Source organism: Peromyscus eremicus, chromosome 2, assembly GCF_949786415.1.
Source record: "Peromyscus eremicus chromosome 2, PerEre_H2_v1, whole genome shotgun sequence".
NCBI classification, from domain to species: Eukaryota; Metazoa; Chordata; class Mammalia; order Rodentia; family Cricetidae; genus Peromyscus; species Peromyscus eremicus.
This window is the reverse complement of record NC_081417.1, coordinates 140,467,119-140,485,458: the sequence shown is the minus strand read 5'-3', so window position 1 is coordinate 140,485,458 and position 18,340 is coordinate 140,467,119. Positions and strand designations below refer to the sequence as shown.

At 52.0% G+C, this 18,340-nt stretch overlaps 1 protein-coding gene across 2 annotated transcripts in view; it reads left to right on the top strand.

Annotated features, from left to right (window-relative positions):
* The first annotated feature begins 7,184 nt into the window (after positions 1-7,184).
* Positions 7,185-18,340, top strand: part of Nhsl3 (NHS like 3) — a 29,356-nt gene continuing 18,200 nt past the window's right edge. Inside the window, exon 1 of one of the 2 annotated variants that reach the window (XM_059255012.1) lies at positions 7,185-7,347. Coding sequence is in view for 1 of the 2 variants with exons in the window: in XM_059255013.1 (XP_059110996.1) it covers positions 17,896-17,986 (91 nt within the window). In the remaining variant the exon portion in view is untranslated. Of the gene's footprint in view, positions 7,348-17,806; positions 17,987-18,340 lie in introns of those variants that run through there. The other variant, XM_059255013.1, reaches the window with a different exon arrangement.

Here is an 18,340-nt window from a genome sequence, read left to right as displayed (position 1 = left end):
CAAAACACTCCCATGCTCAAGATAAATAAATCTCTAAAAAGGTTTTAGTGTGTGTGTGTGTGTGTGTGTGTGTGTGTGTGTGTGTGTGTGGTGTGTATGGTATGTGAACATGAATGTCAGTGCCCTCAGAGGCTGGAGGGGCACTGGAGCCTCCTGATGCTAAAGTTACAGGCAGCTGTGTGAACCACCCAGAGTCAGTGCAGGAATCAAACTTTGGCCCCTGTAAGGACGATACACATTCTTAACTGCAGAGTTATCTCTGTAGTCCTGGAAATATTTGTTTTAATTTATTTTATGGGTATGAATGTTTTGCCTGCGTATAGGTATGTGTGCTACGTGGTGCCTGTTGGGTCCCTTGGAACTGGAGTTACAGACGATTGTAAGCCACCATGTGGGTGCTGGGAACCAAATTAAAGTCCTCTGCCAGAGAAAATCGCTGAGTGTGGTGGCACATGCCTTTAGTCCCAGAACAGGAGGCAGAGGCAGCAAATCTCTGTATGTTCACAGCCAGCATGATCTACATAGAGAGGTTCAGGACAGCGGGAGCTACATCGAGAAACCCTGTCTCAAAAAATCAAACAAGTGCTTTTAAGCAGAGCCATCTCCTCGGTCCCCAGAAAACATTTTGTTGTTGTTTAATTTATTTATTTTACAATTAATTTAATTTTACATATCAGCCACGGATTCCCCCGTCTTCCCACCCTCCAGCCCTCCTCCGCAATTTTTTTTTTTTTTTTTTTGAGACAGGGTTTCTCTGTGTAGCCCTGGCTGTTCTGGAACTCACTCCATAGATCAGGCTGGCCTCGAGAACTCAGAGATCTGCCTGCCTCTGCCCTCTGAGTGCTGAGATTAAAGGTGTGCGCCACCATCAAAGGCTCCTGAAAACATTTTTTAAAGTAATGAAAAAAGAGATATGTAGAGTCAGGCTCTGTGCTAACTTCTTTTGTTTTGAAACAGTCTCCTGTAACCCAGACTGACCCAGAACTAACTCATCATGTAGCCAAGGATGACCTTGAACTCCATACCCCCTTGCCTCTACCTCAGGAATGTGGGATTACAGCTGTGTACCACCAGGCCCAACTCTGTACTAACTTGTTTTTGGGTTTTTTTTTTTTTCTTTCTTGAGACAGGGTTTTACTATGTAGACCAGGCTGGCCTCCAACTGTGCCACCATACCCAGCTTTAAGCTTGGCTGGTGAGATGACAAGATTCTGGGCAGAACTCAGAATAAAGCTGACATTTCTACCAAGTTGTTAAAACCTCTCACCATTTGTCCCTGCTTGTTTCAGAGACTCAGCATTTTCTAATTACTGGCTAACACAACCGCTGCAGAAATAAATTAAATACTGGCACTCACTTAAAACCATAACCACCACCTCTAACTCAGAGTTCCACGTTTTGAGGCTATCAAAATGTCATTGCGGCTCCCACTGAGTCACTTTATGGCAAGTTAATATTATAACGTGAGCTTTCTTTCTTTTTTTCCCCCCGACAAGGTAGTAGGTGCTCAGCTGGCTTTGGACTTTGGATCCTCTTGCCTTTGTCTTCCAAGGCTGGGGCTATGAGCATGTGTTATTACACCCAGCCAAGGCCATAAAGTTTTGATTTTTTAAAGCGTGTGAATGTGTGTGTCCTGTGTGTAGTGCAGGCACATAGGGACTGTGGCACCTGTGTGGAGGTCAGAGGACAACCTCACCTGTCACTCTTACCTCTTACCTTGTTCGAGGCAGAATCTCCTCTTTACCACTGCGTCTTTGCCCAGGCTATCTGGCCCAAGTGCTTCTGTGGACTCTCCTGGCTCTATTGAGCCTCTCCCTGTAGATTCCAGTCGCCCTATAGTGTGTCCACGCTACACTATGTCCATGCTATACTGTGTCCACACTATACTCCATATGCGTTTTGGGGACCTATGCAGGTCCTTATCATTGTACAGGAGGCTCTTTACTCTCAGAGCTCTCTCCCCAGCTCTAAAGTTTTGATTCATAAAATAAAATCGATTCATATACTAGAGCATTGCTTTTTTACCGATTTTATCCATTAGAATGTGGGGGGTGGGCTAAGTGTGGAGGCAGGAGGATCATGAGTTTGAAGGTAACCTGGGCGATACAGGGGGACTCTTTCTCCAAAAATAAAAGGGCTGGGCAAGGTGCTTCAGCAGAGTCAGTAGGTAAAGGCACCTCCATCAGGCCTGACAAGTTCCATTCCCACATCGTGAAAGAAAGAACCAACTTCTGAAAATTATATTCTGACCACACATACTATGATGACACACATATGCTATGACCACACACACACACACACACACACACACCACACACACACACACACACACACACACGCACGCACGCACGCACGCACGCACACACTACAATTTATAAAAACAAAAAAATAAAAAGGAAACCAGGTATGATGGGCCATACTTGTATTCCAGTACTCGGAAAACTGAAGTGGGAGGATTGACGCTAGCCCAGGGTATAAGTTCTAGGCCACCCTGAGCTACAATATGAAACTCTGTCTCAAAAGAAAATCAAGGGTTGAAAGGGCTGGAAAGGCGGCTCAGCAGCTGAGAGCTTGCTGTCTGGTAGAGGGTCTGAGTTTGGTTTCCAGAACTCACAAGGGACAGGTCACAATCCACATATAACTCTAGCTTCAGGGCACCCGACACCCTTTCTGAGCACGTGTACACATATTCACATAGATATATACACATAAATAAAAATAATTCTTGAAAACCCCACGAGGCCTGGGCATACAGCTCAGCTGGTTGGCACTTTTGAGGTCCAGGTTGGTTCCTCTCCAGTATGGTATAAACCAGGAGTGATGACAGACACTTGTAATCCTAGCATTTGGGAGGTAGAGACAGGAGGATCAGGAATTCAAGTTCAGTCAGGAACATGATGTCATCCTCTTCCTCAGCTACATAAAGAGTTGAGTTTTGTTTTGTTTGACTGGGGAGGGTGTAGAAATAATCGTAGACTTTGAAAGAGGAAAAATGTTGCATCACTAAAAGAATCCTCTTGCACAAGTATGGACTGAGAATCGAACTCGGGGCCTTGCTAGGCCTGCACTCCACTGAGCAGTATCCTTCCACCCCAGCATTTCTTTTTGAGACAAGGTTCTTCGTGTTGCCTTAGACTTGAACGTTGTACGTCATGCTCCTTCCATGCGGAGTAGCTGGATTACAGGTTCTGACAAAACACCAAGGAGTCCAGTTATTACGCTCTGTAATAAACGCGCGCGATAGGGCTGGAGAGAGGGCTCTGAGGTTAAGAGAACTGACTGCCCTCCCCGAGGATCCAGGTGCATTCGGTTCCCAGCACCCACATGGTGGCTCACAACCATCGGTAACTCCAGCTCCAGGGGATCAAACACCCTCTTCTGGCCCCCATGGGCACCAGGCACACACGTGATATCCATTCATACATGTAGACAAAACTCACACACAGAAAATAAATCATTTTACGAAATAAGCTTATAATAATCAGTGATTGTGGTCTGTTTCTGGAACCCAGGCCAGGTGTTGAGGTCTCTACTGAGACAATGAAGGGAGCCATCACCCATTCCACAGAGGCGGCTGCTGGCTGGCAGCAGTGACCTCTTCTCTCTGTTCTTAAATCTTCTCGTTCCTCCTTTCCCTCAGCTTCTAGCAAGCTGGCACCAAGTGGGAGCTGGGTGCACCTGCACCGGGCCACCTACCAATGACCTCTCGGCCTACAAGGGGTTGGGAGAGGCTGAATGGGTGGAATTAGTCTGCGGCTCTGATGGGAAAAGATACAGGAAAGATCAAAGAAGGTCTCGGCAGGGAGGTTGTTTGAAATGTTAACAAAGCTGCTAGATGCTGGGAGCCTCAGAGTAGAGGACACAGGCACACTGGTAGTGGGGTGGTGTCTGTGGCCTTTCTCTTCCCAGAGTTTACTAGGGGCCTACAATTTAGCAGGACTGCTCCGCCCTCCACTAAGACTCCAGCCCTTCCAATTGGTCCAAAAGCCGACAGGGGAGGGGGCAGGCACAGGAGCTCCCAACCCCTTCCTAGTGCCCTACCGAAATGAGGGACATTTCACACCTCGGCCTTGACGAGAGAAGTCTGTACTGGAGGAAGCCGGGGCCCAGACAGGGAGAAAGCTGGTGTCTGTGGGAGGCAGGTAGAGGCTTGAGCATTCCCAAAGTATTAAGAGCAAAGTTAGAGGGCCCTTGGGCTGCGGCCCTAAGTCTGGTTATTGCTAGTTCCTCTCTGGGGACAGGTTGGCAACTTCCTGCTGGGTCAGGTGACAGCCTGGCTCCAGGTTGGACTTTGCACTAGGGTTACAGGGACTGCCGGAAAGTCAGGTCCAGGTCCAGCTAGGGAAATAAGGGAGCTCAGCTGAGCAGTCATGAGTCCAGGGGAAGCACTGAGCTACAGCTGGGGCCCAGGTTGGGTGTCCCACAAACATATCCGGGGGACAGGAGGGAAATCTGGACCACTGCTGTGAGGCTGGGGAGAAGGGAACGGACTAGAACCCTGCTTTTCCTCTGAATCGGGGCTCCACTCTGTCGTGAGAGGAGCCTTCCCTGGATTTATGGAGTCACCTATGGCCTTGAACTCAGAAAGGTCCTGGGCTGGACAGAACATTTTGTTGTTGCCCCACCTATCCAGGTTCTCATAAAGTCCCACGATGATCTTGAACTGACCTTCCTGCTTCCATCTCCGGAGTGCAGGGGTTCCAGACAACACTCCTGCACTGCCACACCTGGGTTACACAGATCCTGAGAGCTGGGGCTCAGGGCTTGTGGGGCAAGCACGCTGAGCTACCTGCACTGATGCTTTCCTGAAGTCCTTTCCTTTCTCTTTTTTCTGTGAACCCGGGACCTCAGGCATGGGAGGCAAGCACGCTGCCACTGTACTACAAGTTCATGGAGAGCAATGATTTTTTTTGTTTGTTTGTTTTTGTTTTTCGAGACAGGGTTTCTCTGTGTAGGTTTGCGCCTCTCCTGGAACTCACTTGGTAGCCCAGGCTGGCCTCGAACTCACAGAGATCTGCCTGGCTCTGCCTCCCGAGTGCTGGGATTAAAAGCGTGCGCCACCACCGCCCGGCCGATTTTTTTTTTTAATAATACAATTCCCCCCCCCCCCCCAGACAGGGTTTCTCTGTGTAACAGCCCTGGCTGTCCTGGAACTTGCTCTGTAGACCAGGCTGGCCTCGAACTCACAGAGACCCACCTGACTCTGTCTCCCAAGTGCTGGGATCAAAGGCGTGATTTATTTTTATGTGCATTGGTGTTTTGTCTGCATGTGTGTCTGTGTGAAGGTTGTAGGATCTCCTGGAACAGGAGTTTGCCATGTGGGTGCTGGGAACTGAACCCAGGTCCTCTGGAAGAGCAGTCAGTGCTTTTAAACCGCTGAGCCATCTCTCCAGCCCAAGGGCCGTGACTCTTTGCAGCCAGTGGTGGTGCTAGCAGCTTACATAGGTCCATCCTAAGAGGATGATATGATAGCTGAACAAGGGACCTTGCAAATCATAGAGCTAAACTCTGCCACTGGGGAGAGCGTATTAAAGAGCTGGTACTGGGCAAGAATCATGAACACTCTGCTGACCGACTGTTCCTTCCAAAAGCCAGAGCAAGGGCTGCACTGGGCTCTTCTTCCCCCTTCCCCTCCTGCTGTCAGTGACTGGCTTTAAGCAAAGCCTTGTTCACACGTGAAAAGCACACGAAAAGCCAGGGTGTTTGCCTTCACACTCTTGAATGCATGCGGACTAGCTCTTTCCTGAGGCCTTGCTCACCTTTTCCTGCATTCTCAGTACTGACTTGGACAGTGATTAGCAGAGGAAGACGTGGGGTCCTCAGGTTAGATTTTTGGTCAAGAGCACCCTGAGGGCAGGGTCCAGTGCCATTTGAGAACAGAGCCTACAGTCCCTTTAAGCTCTCCGGAAACTGAGGCCCAGCATGGGCAGTAGGTGCTCTGCCTTGGGGCCCTGGTTCAGCACAACTGAGAGCCTTGGGACATTCAGGGGCTAAGGCAGGTGCTGTAGTCAGCTCACACTGTTAGAGTGAGTGAGGACTACTGCATGCCAGGGCAGATTAGGACCAGGAGAAAGCTGGGTGACTAGTTTCAAGCCGATAATGCTGGACAACTCTAACTGTGGGACAGTCACAAGACCTTTCCGGGGACCCACGGCAGGAGATTTTCTAGCCTCTCGGCAGAGGTGAACTTCAGGGTGCTGACCTTACTCTTCTTTCTGTCCTAAAGGGTAACCTTCCCTACCTTGCTTTCCTCATAGCGTGTGGAATCAGAGATATAAAAGGGCTTGGTCAGCTATAATAAAGCAGCCGAGGCCTGCAAGGAGATGAACACACCATTTTCGAGCCTTCCAAAGGCTTTCTCTTACCAGCTTCCCCAGGCACTCCAGTCACCTACCTCAAGACCCACCCTAATTTATCTTCCTCGAGCATCTATCTCCGTGGAAAAGCCTGAGTCTTAACAAGGGTGCCCTGGGGGGATCAAAGGCCAATTAAGGGTAAACTGAGGCCTTATCATCGCACCCTAGGTACTCAGGAATGAATGAGGCACAGTCAGGAACACAGAACTTGGCTGGAGGCTGGGGCTGCTGTGGTCCTGAGCCAGGGGAATGCCTGCTACCCGCCACAGGTCCCAGGTGTTTGGGAAAGTCTTCCTCAACCGTCCTCCAGACGTCCGACCCACCGGCTCTCCCGGGGTGGTCCAAGCCCAGCACTTGGCCGCCCCTTCCAGCCCTACGGGATCCCGCACTCTCTCGGGGTCCTCCGCGGGACAGACCTTCGCAGCTCGGGGAGACCCCCTCCTCTACGGCCCGACCTCGTCCTCGGGGGGGGGGGGGCTCTGCTGGCGGGGAGGGGCGGCTTGCCACCGCGCTGCCACCGCTCCTTCCCCCCCCCCCCGGCCCCCCTCCCCCGACGGCCGCTCCCGCCGCTCGCGCCCCGCCCGCCCGCCCGCCCCGCGGCCCCGCCCGCGCTGCCCCCGCCCCCGCAGCGCTCGCTCGGCCTCCGCCGCCCAAACTTTTCTCCGGGCGCGTCTCCAGCGGCGGCCGCCCCCGCGCATGGGCGCCGCGCCGCAGGGGGCCTGACCCCCGCCGCTGGCACCGCGCGCCCCCCGCCAGCCCCGCGCCATGGCGGCCCGCGCGCCCCCCGCCGCACCTGCGGCCGAGGAGCCTGGGAGCCCCGGCGGCCCCCCGCGCAGGAAGAAGTCCCGCTCCGGCCTCCGCCGCGCCTTCAGCTGGCTGCGGGGCAAACGGCGCAAGAAGAAGGCGGCCGGGGCCGAGGGCGCCGAGTCGGCCGCCCCCCGGGCCAAGAAGGCGGACGACAAGGCCAAGCGGGCCAAGGGCAAAGGCCGGGGTAAGGTGGCTGGGCACCTGGGTTGAGCGCTCCCAGGAGGGTGTGGCAGGCAGGGTGGGTCCTCTGGGGGGGTCGGCAGTATGGGGAAGGGTTGTCTCCTAGGCAGTGGTGTTGGAGGAAGTGGAGAGCCTAGGGCACCCCAAGAGAGGACCTGCGCCGCTCCGGGGACACAGCCTATCCCACTTTGAGGGGTCGAGACCCCCATCTGGGGCAGGGATTCCCTGGCTGAAGCAGGAAGTGCTGGGCTGGCTGGCCCTGGAGAGAACTTCCCCCTCGCTCTCCCAGGTTCTGCCCTCTGCTGAGTCAGGGGGTCAGAGACTTGACTCTGGCCTGGGGCCAATGGGAGAGGCAGGTGGCCTTGGGTCTTGGGGTGGCGGTCTCTTTGGGTCTTTAAGGTCAACCTGCTGAAACGGGAGTTTTTGCCCTCGGGGTAGATCCTGGTTCCCAGTTCCACAAAAGACTCAGCTTGAAGCCCCTTGCCTTAGGTTGTTCCCGGTGTTAGCGTTTCCCACCCCCACCCCCTCCTTACCTGGGCCAAACCACAAACATCCACCTCCTGGGGTGGTGAGATCACCTTCCAGAACCTAGGGCCTCTCCTCATCACTTACTCCTTTCCCTAGTCCAGGTAGGGACCTGCTGGTGTTGAGAAAGGGGGAAACTGAGGTACACGTTAAATGGAGAGGCTGTGCCTGGGCTGGGTGGGTGAAATCCAGCAGCGTTTCCTAGTCTGTGGAGTTTTGAGTCCATGGCTCTTCCTGGAACCTAAGGGATGGGCAGCCTGAGAAACGGGGAAGGACCTGACCTGTCCCGTCCGTCCCTGTTAGGGTCACTGTACTTTTGGCCACTTGTCTGGTTTCCCTCACGCTTCTGTCTCCAGTTTCGTGGGGAGTTTGAGTCTCTGCTGGGGGCAGCTGCGCCTGGAAGTCTGTCTCTCCTGTTCTGCCCAGCGACTGTGCTGATGGTGAGGAAATGGCAGAGGTCAGGGCCTGTCCCATCCAACTGTGTTTTCCTTTGCAGTGTCCTTTAACCACCTCTGGAGAGTTGGAAGGAACTTGAGGGGTCAGGAAGAGGGTGGAAAACCTTGTGCGATTGCATCCGCCCTGATCTTCCTTTTGGATAAGGGCCCTGCTTCCCTGCAGTCTAGCCACAAATAGAAGTTAGGGTGCTGGGACTGAGATGAATGGGCCAAGCCCTGAGGGAAGGTTTGGATGAGGGGTGTTTCCAAGTGTTCTGCAGCCCCTACCTGGAGGAGAGCCTGTCCCAGGGTTCCCCACGGGGATTGAGGGTGAAGTCATTCCCACCTCCCGTAAGAGGGCTTGGGTCAGAACTGCAGCAGTATGGGTTGTGGTCAGGTTGTCAGGCAGGATAGTGACCGAGTGGTATACCCCAAGGGGCGTGCATTCTCTTCTTCCAGGCGACCAGCCTGGAGGCAGAGGGCTGCAGTGACTGAGTTGTGGGTTAGTACTCCAGCCTCCTGAGGTCATCAGTTCAGTGGCCTAGCCTCCTCCTGCCTTGTGTTTGGTATTGAGTAGCACTGGGCTTTTTCTGGGCAGCAGGTCGGCCTCACCGAGTCCACGTGCGTGGGTGACACCCTCTGCCCTGAGCTGTTGTCTTCCCAGGTCTGGAGGTGGCCCCGGGTCCTTCTGATGGCAGTCGTGTTCCTTTTCGCTCCAGCCTTCGATTGTTCCCATTGTTTCCTTGTCACCTGCCTGGCCCAGCTTCTTTTCTGTTTATTAAGAGAAATAAATCCGATCTCTCTAATCTCCACTGGCCAGGAAGCAAGGCTGGAGGCTTTAACTCTTTCAGGGGACATGATCATCAGGATGGAGCTTGGGGAGGAGGGATTCGCTAGGCTAGGGGCATTTCTGGAAGGACAGAAGGCCTCTGTGGGGAGCTCCTTAGGTCCGTCACATTCTCAGAGCCAGAGATCTGAGAGACACAGGTCCCTGCTCCCTCACTGCTATAAAGGGGGAGACACAGCTTGCAGTGGGACCCAAGCTTCACATCTTCCCAGGACTCTTGTGCTTCCCCTTTCAGACTTAGAAAAGGAGAAATCTGAAGTTGATGGATGACTCTGAATGTGTCAGGAGACCTAGATCCATTTCCTCACTAGATCCCATTTGCAGAGCCCTGCATGATGGCAACACACTTAGAACCCCAGCACTGGAGCTGCTGAGGCAGGAGAATAAATCTGAGGTCAGCCCAGGCTACATATCAACACTTGTCTGGGGGGGGGGTCCCATTTGCAGATGGAAAAAACCCCAAAGGCTTAGTGACAGTGAATGATTAATTTGACCAGACTGAGATTTAAATTGAAAATTGGATGTCTCTCAAACTAACATGGTTCTCCAGAAGACACAGGGTGAGGCTTGGAGATCTCAGGCAGCTCACTCTACAGATAGGGGTCAGCCCAGAGAGAGGTAAGGGAACTTGATAGTGTGGGGACAGTATCAGAGTCAGCAAATGAGTTTAATTCTGATACAGCTCCTAAGACCCATGGCACTGGACAAGCAGCTTCTCTGTGGGAAAGGGAAGGGACCTTTCCCTGGATGCAGCCTTGATGGTCCAAGGTTCTGACAAGAGATGACATAACACTTACAGGAAGGAGAAGAAGTCAGTGTGGAAGGCAAGGGGCGCTAGATTCTGTTCAAAAGTTTAGTCAAGAGGAATGTGGCAGGGGTGGGTTGGGAGGCCAACAAGAACAAGCCTCTTGAGCGACGAGACACAGGCTGCCCGGTCACCCTTCCGTGCCTGCCCTTCCTTATCTGTAAAACCAGGGTGTTCAAGAATCCAGTTAGATAACAGACTTGAAAACTCTTTAAACTGTGGAGTATGGTCCAGTGGTGGCAGGCTTCCGATGTGGGATGCTGAGGACTCGGATATTAGTTTAGTTCATTTTAGCCCATGTTTTACATCTCAGACACACACGTTGATTATTACTGATGTGAAGTCACAGGAGATGGAGGCTTACCTTGTCTCACAGGAGGAAGCAGACATAAGAGGAAGTTGAAAAAGCAAAAGCAAACAGGAATCCATATTTTCCGGAAAGATCACCTGAACAAGTGTGTCTGGATGGAGTGTTCTGGGACTGACGCCAGGATAGGTTCAGTGGCTAACAGGGAAGACTTTCTGGAGGTGATGAGCAGGAAGAAGGGCCAGTTTGAAGGGGAAGAGAATTAACAGGAAGGCTGGGCTGCTCAGACTCTGGCCAGGCTGTTCTGTGTTTGGAGGTAAACAGTTTTCACTAGTACAGGTGAAAAAGTCCTCAGGGCGGAAGCAGCATATTGCCCAAGGTCAGTTGGTCTCATACATTTGAAAGAGTCTTTAGTATGCAGTCCGGCATTGCTCAAAGTGATGGGAATACCTGAAGCCAAGACTGACAGCTTGGGGGCTGGAAAGGTGCCTCAGTGGTTAAGAGCATTGGCTGCTCTTCCTGAGGTCCTGAGTTCAATTCCCAGCACCCACATGGTGTCTCACAATCATTTGTAATGGGATCTGATGCCCAGAAAGATGGAGCACTCATATATATAGAATAAATAAGTAGCTTTCTTCTTCTTCTTCTTCTTCTTCTTCTTCTTCTTCTTCTTCTTCTTCTTCTTCTTCTTCTTTCTTTTTTTAGAAACTGGCAGCTTGGGGCTAGGGACATAGTCCAGTTGGTAGAGTGTTCAACTAGCTTTGAGCTATCCACAGTACAGAATGAACTGGGTGTGGTGGTACACACCTATAAGCCTAGGACTTGGGAGGTGGCAGCGGGAGGTGTCAGGAGTTCAAGGTCATTTCAGCTACATAGGGAGTTTAGGCCTGCCTGGGATACTTGAGACCCTCCCCTGTCGGTGGAAATGATAAATGATGTCTGTCACAGCACTGCGTGACAGTCTTCTGGAGAGAGTCTGGCAGAGAGCTTTCAACAGGGCTAGCTTTGGGGAAGGGGTGTAGGGCGGCCCTCCTGTTTCCTTTGGGCAGGATAGAATTCAGGAACTCCTTCCTATGGTCAGGCCCAGCAGAGGTCACCCTAGGAACTCCTTCCCTTCCATTTGGCGTCTTTGGCATAGGGCTGTAGAGCGTCTAGGGTGGCTTTTTTGTATGTTTTTAAAGTAAATCCTTCACTCTAGTGGAGTCACTCTATATTACATCCTTAAGTGTTTTAATTTTTTTTTGTTTTGTTTTGGTGGTGCACACCTTTAATTCCAGCACTCAGGAGGCAGAGGCAGGTGGATCTCTGAGTTTGAGGCCAGCCTGGTGTATCTGCACAGAGAAAACCCTGCCTCGAAAAACAAACAACTAGGGCTGGGGAGATTGCTCAGGACTGGGTTCAATTCCCAACACCCACAAGGCAGCTTCTATCTGTAACTCCAGTTCCAGAGGACCTGACACTCTCATCCAGACATAGATAGAGTCAAAACATCAATGCACATAAACAAACAATTTTTAAAATTTTACTTTTTAGATTTATTTATTTTATGTGTATGAATATTTTGCCACATGTATGTATGTATGTATGTATGTATGTATGTGCATGTTGTGTGTGCCTGGTGCCCACAGAGGTCAGAAGAGTGTGTTAGGATGTTGGATTCCTGGAACTGGAGTTACCAACAATCGTGACCCACCATGTGGGTGCTAGGAATTGAACTGGAGTCCTCTGTAAGAGCTACAAATACTCTAAACTACTGAGTCATCTCTCCCACTCACCCTCCCTCCTTTTTTTTTTTTTTTGAGACAGAATTTAACTATATATATATGTGTGTGTGTGTGTGTATAGTGTGTGTGTGTATACATATATACACACATACATACATACATATATATGTATATATATAGTCCTGAATGGCTTGGAACTCATTATGTAGACCAGACTGGTTTCAAACTCAGATCTGCCAGCCTCCACCTCCCTTGTGCTGGGGTTAAAGGCGTATACATACCACCATGCCTGGCTTGAGTCTGGGTTTGGAGCTCTGCTATACTGTATGACCCTAACTAAGCTACCCTCAACCTGTCTAGGTGTGCTCTGGCTTAACACATAGGAAGTTCAGTGGTTTCTGACTCTGAGTCTCTGGATTTGAGAGTGGGTTGTGTAGGGCAGGAACCGTGTCCAGGAAAGGAGACCCAGTAGCCTGGCAATGCCACCTCTCTATGCTGAACCATGTGTTCATTTATTTTATATGTATGGGTGTTTTGCCTGCATGTATGTCTGTGCAGAACTTAATGCACTGCCTATGTAGCCGGAAGATGTGTCAGATCTCCTGGGACTGGAGTAAGAGATGGTTGTGAGCCACCATATGGGTGCTGGGGATGGAACCTGGGTCCTCTGGAAGACCAGCCAGTGCTCTTAACTGCTGAGCCATCTCTCCAACCCCAAAGCTAATTTTTTTTTTTTTTTTTTTTTTTTTGAGACAGGGTCTCACTGTGTCACCCTGGCTATCCTGGAACTTGCCATGTAGATTAGGTTGGCTTTGAACTCACAGAGACCTGCCTGCCTTTACCTTTCAATAGCTGAGATTAAAGGCACATGTTATCATGCTCAACAGCTAATAGTCTATATCATTCTGTTTTGTTTGTTTGCTTTGTTTTTTGTTTGTTTTTTGAGACAGGGTTTCTCTGTGTAGCCTGGCTATTCTAGAACTCATCTGGCCTTGAACTCAGAGATTCGCCTGCCTCTGCCTCCTGAGTGCTGGAATTAAAGACATGTACCACAATGGCCTAGCTGTTGATAATCACTCTAAAAGTGATGACCAAAGTCTCTCTGGGCACATTTTGCTTGAGGCTGGATCTGTTTGCCTTTCAGTAGCTTCTCATGCATCTTCAGATGTTGTCATTTTATGTGCATTTCCTCTGCCTGGGGTGTGTTGGCCTTCATTTTTCCATCCAGCAAGCTCCTAGTCCTCCTTTAAGATGCCACCGCCCTCATCTCTGATACTCTTGGGGACCGTTATTGCCCCTTAGCCTTTAAAGGACCCTGCTTAAGAGATTGAAGGTTAGGAGAATTTGTTTTTGTGATTCCCTTCCCTTTGGGTAGGTGTCTACGCAGGTTTTTAGCTTGGGGCCTAGGCCATGGTTGTGGAGGCAGGGTTCCCTCCGCTACCGCGAGACAGGCGGCTGTGTCCATCTAGGCCGTGTGCTGGGATGGGTGTTGCCTGCCTTGGGTCTGGACAGCAAGGGGAGACAGCTAATTTTGCAGATGCTCAGTACCTGAACTGGGGATGGACAAGCGGTGAAGTCTCCGTTCTCTTGAACCTCCGGATCTGTGACGCTAGCGGGGAAGGATGAGTCCTTGAACAAATAATGAGGGGCCAGAGCTAGGTGTGGGGGCTCAGGACCACGGCAGTCCCAGCACTCGGTTGGTAGAGGCAGGAGGATCAGAAATTTAAAGTCATCCTCAGCTACACTACAAGTTGGGGGCCAGCCTAAAACTAAACCAAAACAATAAAGAAAAGGCACCGAAGAGATCCTTTGGGGAGATCAGGGACAGCTTCCCTGAGGTGAGATGTGTAGTAGAACTGAGGGGTGAGAGGAAGCTGGGGTGAAGGCATTTGTGGCACTGGGGCCAGGTAGTCACTGGCTGGCTCTCTGGAGTTCTGTGGGGGAACCTGGATCACCACACCTTACTATCCAGGTACCCTGAGGACAGGAGCTGGCTTGAATGACTCTTGCCTTGGTCCTGCCCAGCACAGGGCCTGGCACCAAGTGACTTTGGGTCATAGTTGACCCTAGATGGTCAAAAGGATATCCTAAGGAACCTCCATGGTACTTAACAGATAGGCCCAGAGGAAGGGGTGACTTGCTCCAGGACCTGCCTCCTTGGGGAGGCTGACCTGAACTGGTGTGGGTCTGGAGCCCACCCCAGCCGTGGCAGGGGTGGGGTGGGTGGTGGCAGGCTGACTTTGGCTTCCCCCACTCCTTTGTTCAGACTTCAAAGAGAAAAGCCCTTCCCAGAGAGGTGCCTCTACCAGGGTGGGAAGAGGAGGAAGGAAGCCAGGAGGAGCTGGGGCACCTCCCCTTCCCTCTCCCTCAGACACCTTCAGGCCTTGTTCCACATGCATCCAGCCATCTGCTTGAACCTCCCTCGGGCCTGGGAAGAACCTGCAGTCTATGGGCTCTCCCCAACTGCCACCCGTCCCCCGCAAGTCCTGGAAGCGCATTGGCCACAGGGTCTGCTGAACTGGGGGGTAGCCTGACACTGTGACCAGGAAAATCCACCCCGGATGATGTCAGCAGGGGGCAGAGCAGGACACCCTCCCTCCCACACTCCTGGAAATCCCCTCTCCCTCTCCTGAACCCTCCAAGTCCTCTCAGCTGCTCCTGGCCTGTCACATGCCGGAGGACCCGAATGAGAGGAGGCATTGTATAGTGTTTGGCCTGAGCATGATGGGGTGGGAGCGTGGGTCCACAGCCCCCAGGGCCACCTCCAGCTGCTGGGCTGGATGCAGAAGGAAGGAGGTGAAGGCAGCTGCCTTGGGCAGGAGGGATGAAATCTTCCACCTTGCCCAGTGTCACAGCCCTCTCTGTCCTTGTGCGGCACTGTTCTCAGGGCTGGTTCTGCAAAGGACTGTTGCTCCACTCACAGCTGGCTGCACAACTGCTGTAGGAACAGCTCGGCCTGCACCGGCCTTGAACCTGAATCTTGTGGCAGAGTGTATATCTACTGGGTTCCTGGGGTGGGAGGAGATAACCATGTCAGGCCTCCTGTCTGCTTGGCATGGTCTCTCCTGCAAGTCTCTAGCTAGGTGAAGCCTTCACCACCATTCTGCAAGTGGGGGTGGTGTCACAAGGTACCCAAGGTTAATCATACAGTTCCTGGGGTCTTGGTCCACATGCTTGCCATACTGGTCCCTCCTAACCCCAGCTCACCCTGCCTCTCCCATATTTGGCAGCCAGGGGTGCCAAATCCTCTTCCCCAGGATTCCGCAGCAGGTACTGTCTTTGAAACAAAAAGCACTGATGTGCCATTACCACTACCCCATCACTACCACCACCAGACAGACACGAGAGCTTCACTGTTGCTTCTATACAGAGTAAGCAGGCCTTGCCATCTCCATCTTCAATGGACTCAGCATCACATAGGGCACACCTACTGTGTGCAGAGAGCTTGGGTTGCCAAGGGTGACACACACAGTTCCTATCCTTGTGGATATTTTTGTGGTTGGTAAAACAGACACCTAAATAATTTGATGTCTTAAAGTAAGTGCTGGGGTAGGGTGCTGGGAAGCCCTCAGGTGTGGTCAGTGTATCTCAGGGCAGCACCTGGGAAATACAGAAAGTTGGGCCAGAGAGAAGGGTACATGGAGGAGCAGAGGGTCAAGCAAGGCTTTGAAGATGAAGAGGAGACTTCCAGGCAAAGAGAGGAGTCAGCAGATGTGAAGTCTGGAGTGTACACTAGAGAGGGGAAGTCCTTTTGTGTAGTTAGAGCTCTGGGAAGGAAGACATAGCTGGAGAGAAGGCTCCTATGATAGGCAGGGACAGTGTCCGCAGTGCCTCTGGTGGCTCCGGCACCCTTCATTCCAGATATCCTCCCGGGCTCCTTACCTGTCCACACTCAATTCACACCAAAGGACGGATGTGTGCTCCCACACATCACCTGTCCCCGTTATGTACTTGGTGTCCTCATGTGTGAATGGAGTTGAGGCGGTAGATCTGTAAGGCCCCTCCCATCTTTCTCCCCTATTTTTTTAACATGTTCATTTATTTATATATTTATTTCTTGTGTATGCATGCCATAGCATGTATATGGAGGTTAGAGACAACTAATGGGAGTCGTGTCCTCCCATGTGAGCCTTGGAAACAGTAACTCAGTTGGTAAAGCATGTGAGCTGGTTCTTTGACCTGCCAGCCCCCTAGTCCTCTCCTAGCTTTGGTACAGGATTCTGTTCTCTCTGCAGAGTGGTGAGGTTGGTGCATACTGCTTGGTACACAGAGCATGCCATTTTCTACGGATGAGTAAAATGCCAGCTCTTCAGGGACTGCACTGTTGTTAACCTCAGGGTCTTAGTAAGAGGAGGGCCTCAGGGAAGGCTGGAATCAGCTTTGACCCTTCCATTTTGCAAGAAGGGAGCCGAGTGTCCTGGAATCCCTGGGCATTCCAGCAGTGTGGTATAGTAGAAAGGCTTGCTCAGCTGGCAGAAAGAGAAGCCATACTATACAGAACCTAGAACCAAGGGATCTGAACTCCTAGCCCAGTTTGGGAGGTGAGGTAAAGTGATGGTGACGGAGAGTTGCTGTAGGGCAATGTGGTATAGGGTATGTGGTGCATTGTTCAAGGGCAGCTGTGAGGACACAGAAGTAAGGAAGACCCTTCGGTAGCCTAGAAGACTTTGAGAAGTGGTAAGGCTTAGTGTGGGTTTTGAAAAAAGAGACTTCGGTGAGGGGTACACAGCCCTGCAGTGTGATACATGGGTGGCTTCAGATGTTTATACCTACATGCACACACAGACAACAGATAAAATTGCAGTCATACTCATACACAAAGCATAGTCTTATTGACAAACATTATGCACATGTACACACAAACAGATGGTTACAAACTCAAATACAAACAAATCAGTGAGATTCAGCTACCCTGAGCAATACAATCACAACGCTAAGCAAACATACAAAAGTACACATTCAGACATGAGAACAGACTCGGTTACAGGGACACACGTGCACCATACATGATTATAATAGAGACAACCCTAATGTTTAGGGTAGAGGATATATGTCCACTTACACAAATACATAGCTATGTTAATTAATGCCTGCAGTTACACATAGCTGTCCAGATACTCATCCTTCAAGGTCAAAGACAAATAAACAGAAAGGCATGGAAAGCTGTAGGTACGGGTGAGTTTGGATGTGGCTCCTAGCTCTATAGTTTAATGAATGCTCTTGGAATATGGGTCAGTCAGCTGACTTCAAGGAACCCTAGTTTTCCCGTTGGTAAAATGGATACGACAAAAGTACCTACCTTGTGGAATTATTTTGAGATGAAGTGAAACACCGCATGAAAGCAGGTAGCACAGTGCTTCGCACACATTGAGCATGAAGTAAAAAGATGCTGCTATTATTTTCAACACCCCAAGTACAGAGATACAGTTAGTTCGATACATGTGCAGTAACACAAACACGTGACACTCACGGGGTGGTGGCCGGTGGTGGGCCCAGCAGTAGTAGGGGTCCGGCCCCCGTGTGTCTGGAGGCCAGCCCCTAGTTCTTCCAGTTCCACTGCAGTCCTCCCCAAGAGGCAGGCCGCGCTGGGCTGGGAGATCCCGCGACCCGCCTACCCAACCTGGACAGTCTCAGCCCTTTCCCGAGCGCTCAGGGCGGGGCGGCTCAGCAGGTCTCCCTGGTCCTTTGGAGGGGTGGAGCGGAAGGGCTGCGCGCCAGGCCCCGCCTCCCCTCTGGCCCCGCCCTCGGCGTGACCATTGGCCGCAGCACTAGGGGGCGTGGCCGGGCTGGGGCTGGGGGCGCCTGCGGTGGCCGCCCGCGCGTCTCGCTGCCTCCCTCCCGGGGCTGCGGGCCCGGCGGCCGGGCTGGCTGGGCCGCGCTTGGGTGCCTACGCCAGCTCCCGCACTCGCCATGGGCAACTCACACCACAAGAGGAAGGCCCCCAGCGGCCCCCGGACCCGCAGCTTCTGGCGCTTCGGGCGATCGGCGAAACGGCCCGCAGGTAGGGGTGGGGGCGGGGCAGGCGGGGAGGAGGGTCCCTGCAGTCGCCGCCGCCGCCGTGCTGTCCTCTCCCGGGCCTGGTGGGCGTGAGAGTGGGGGGCCGGGAATCCGCTCAGATCCCACCCCTCACATGCGCACGGACACACACGTACCCACTCATGCCCACGGGCGGGCACGCTTACATTTTTACATTTTGCACACAACACCCATTCTCATGTATGTCGTTGCAGTGACCAAAACCGCATACACAGTCACACCCACACACTGGCACTCGGACGCAGATCCTGAGGCACAGGTACATATACCTGTGCACACGGTTTACATGGCCACATGAGCTACACCCACGCTCAGGTTG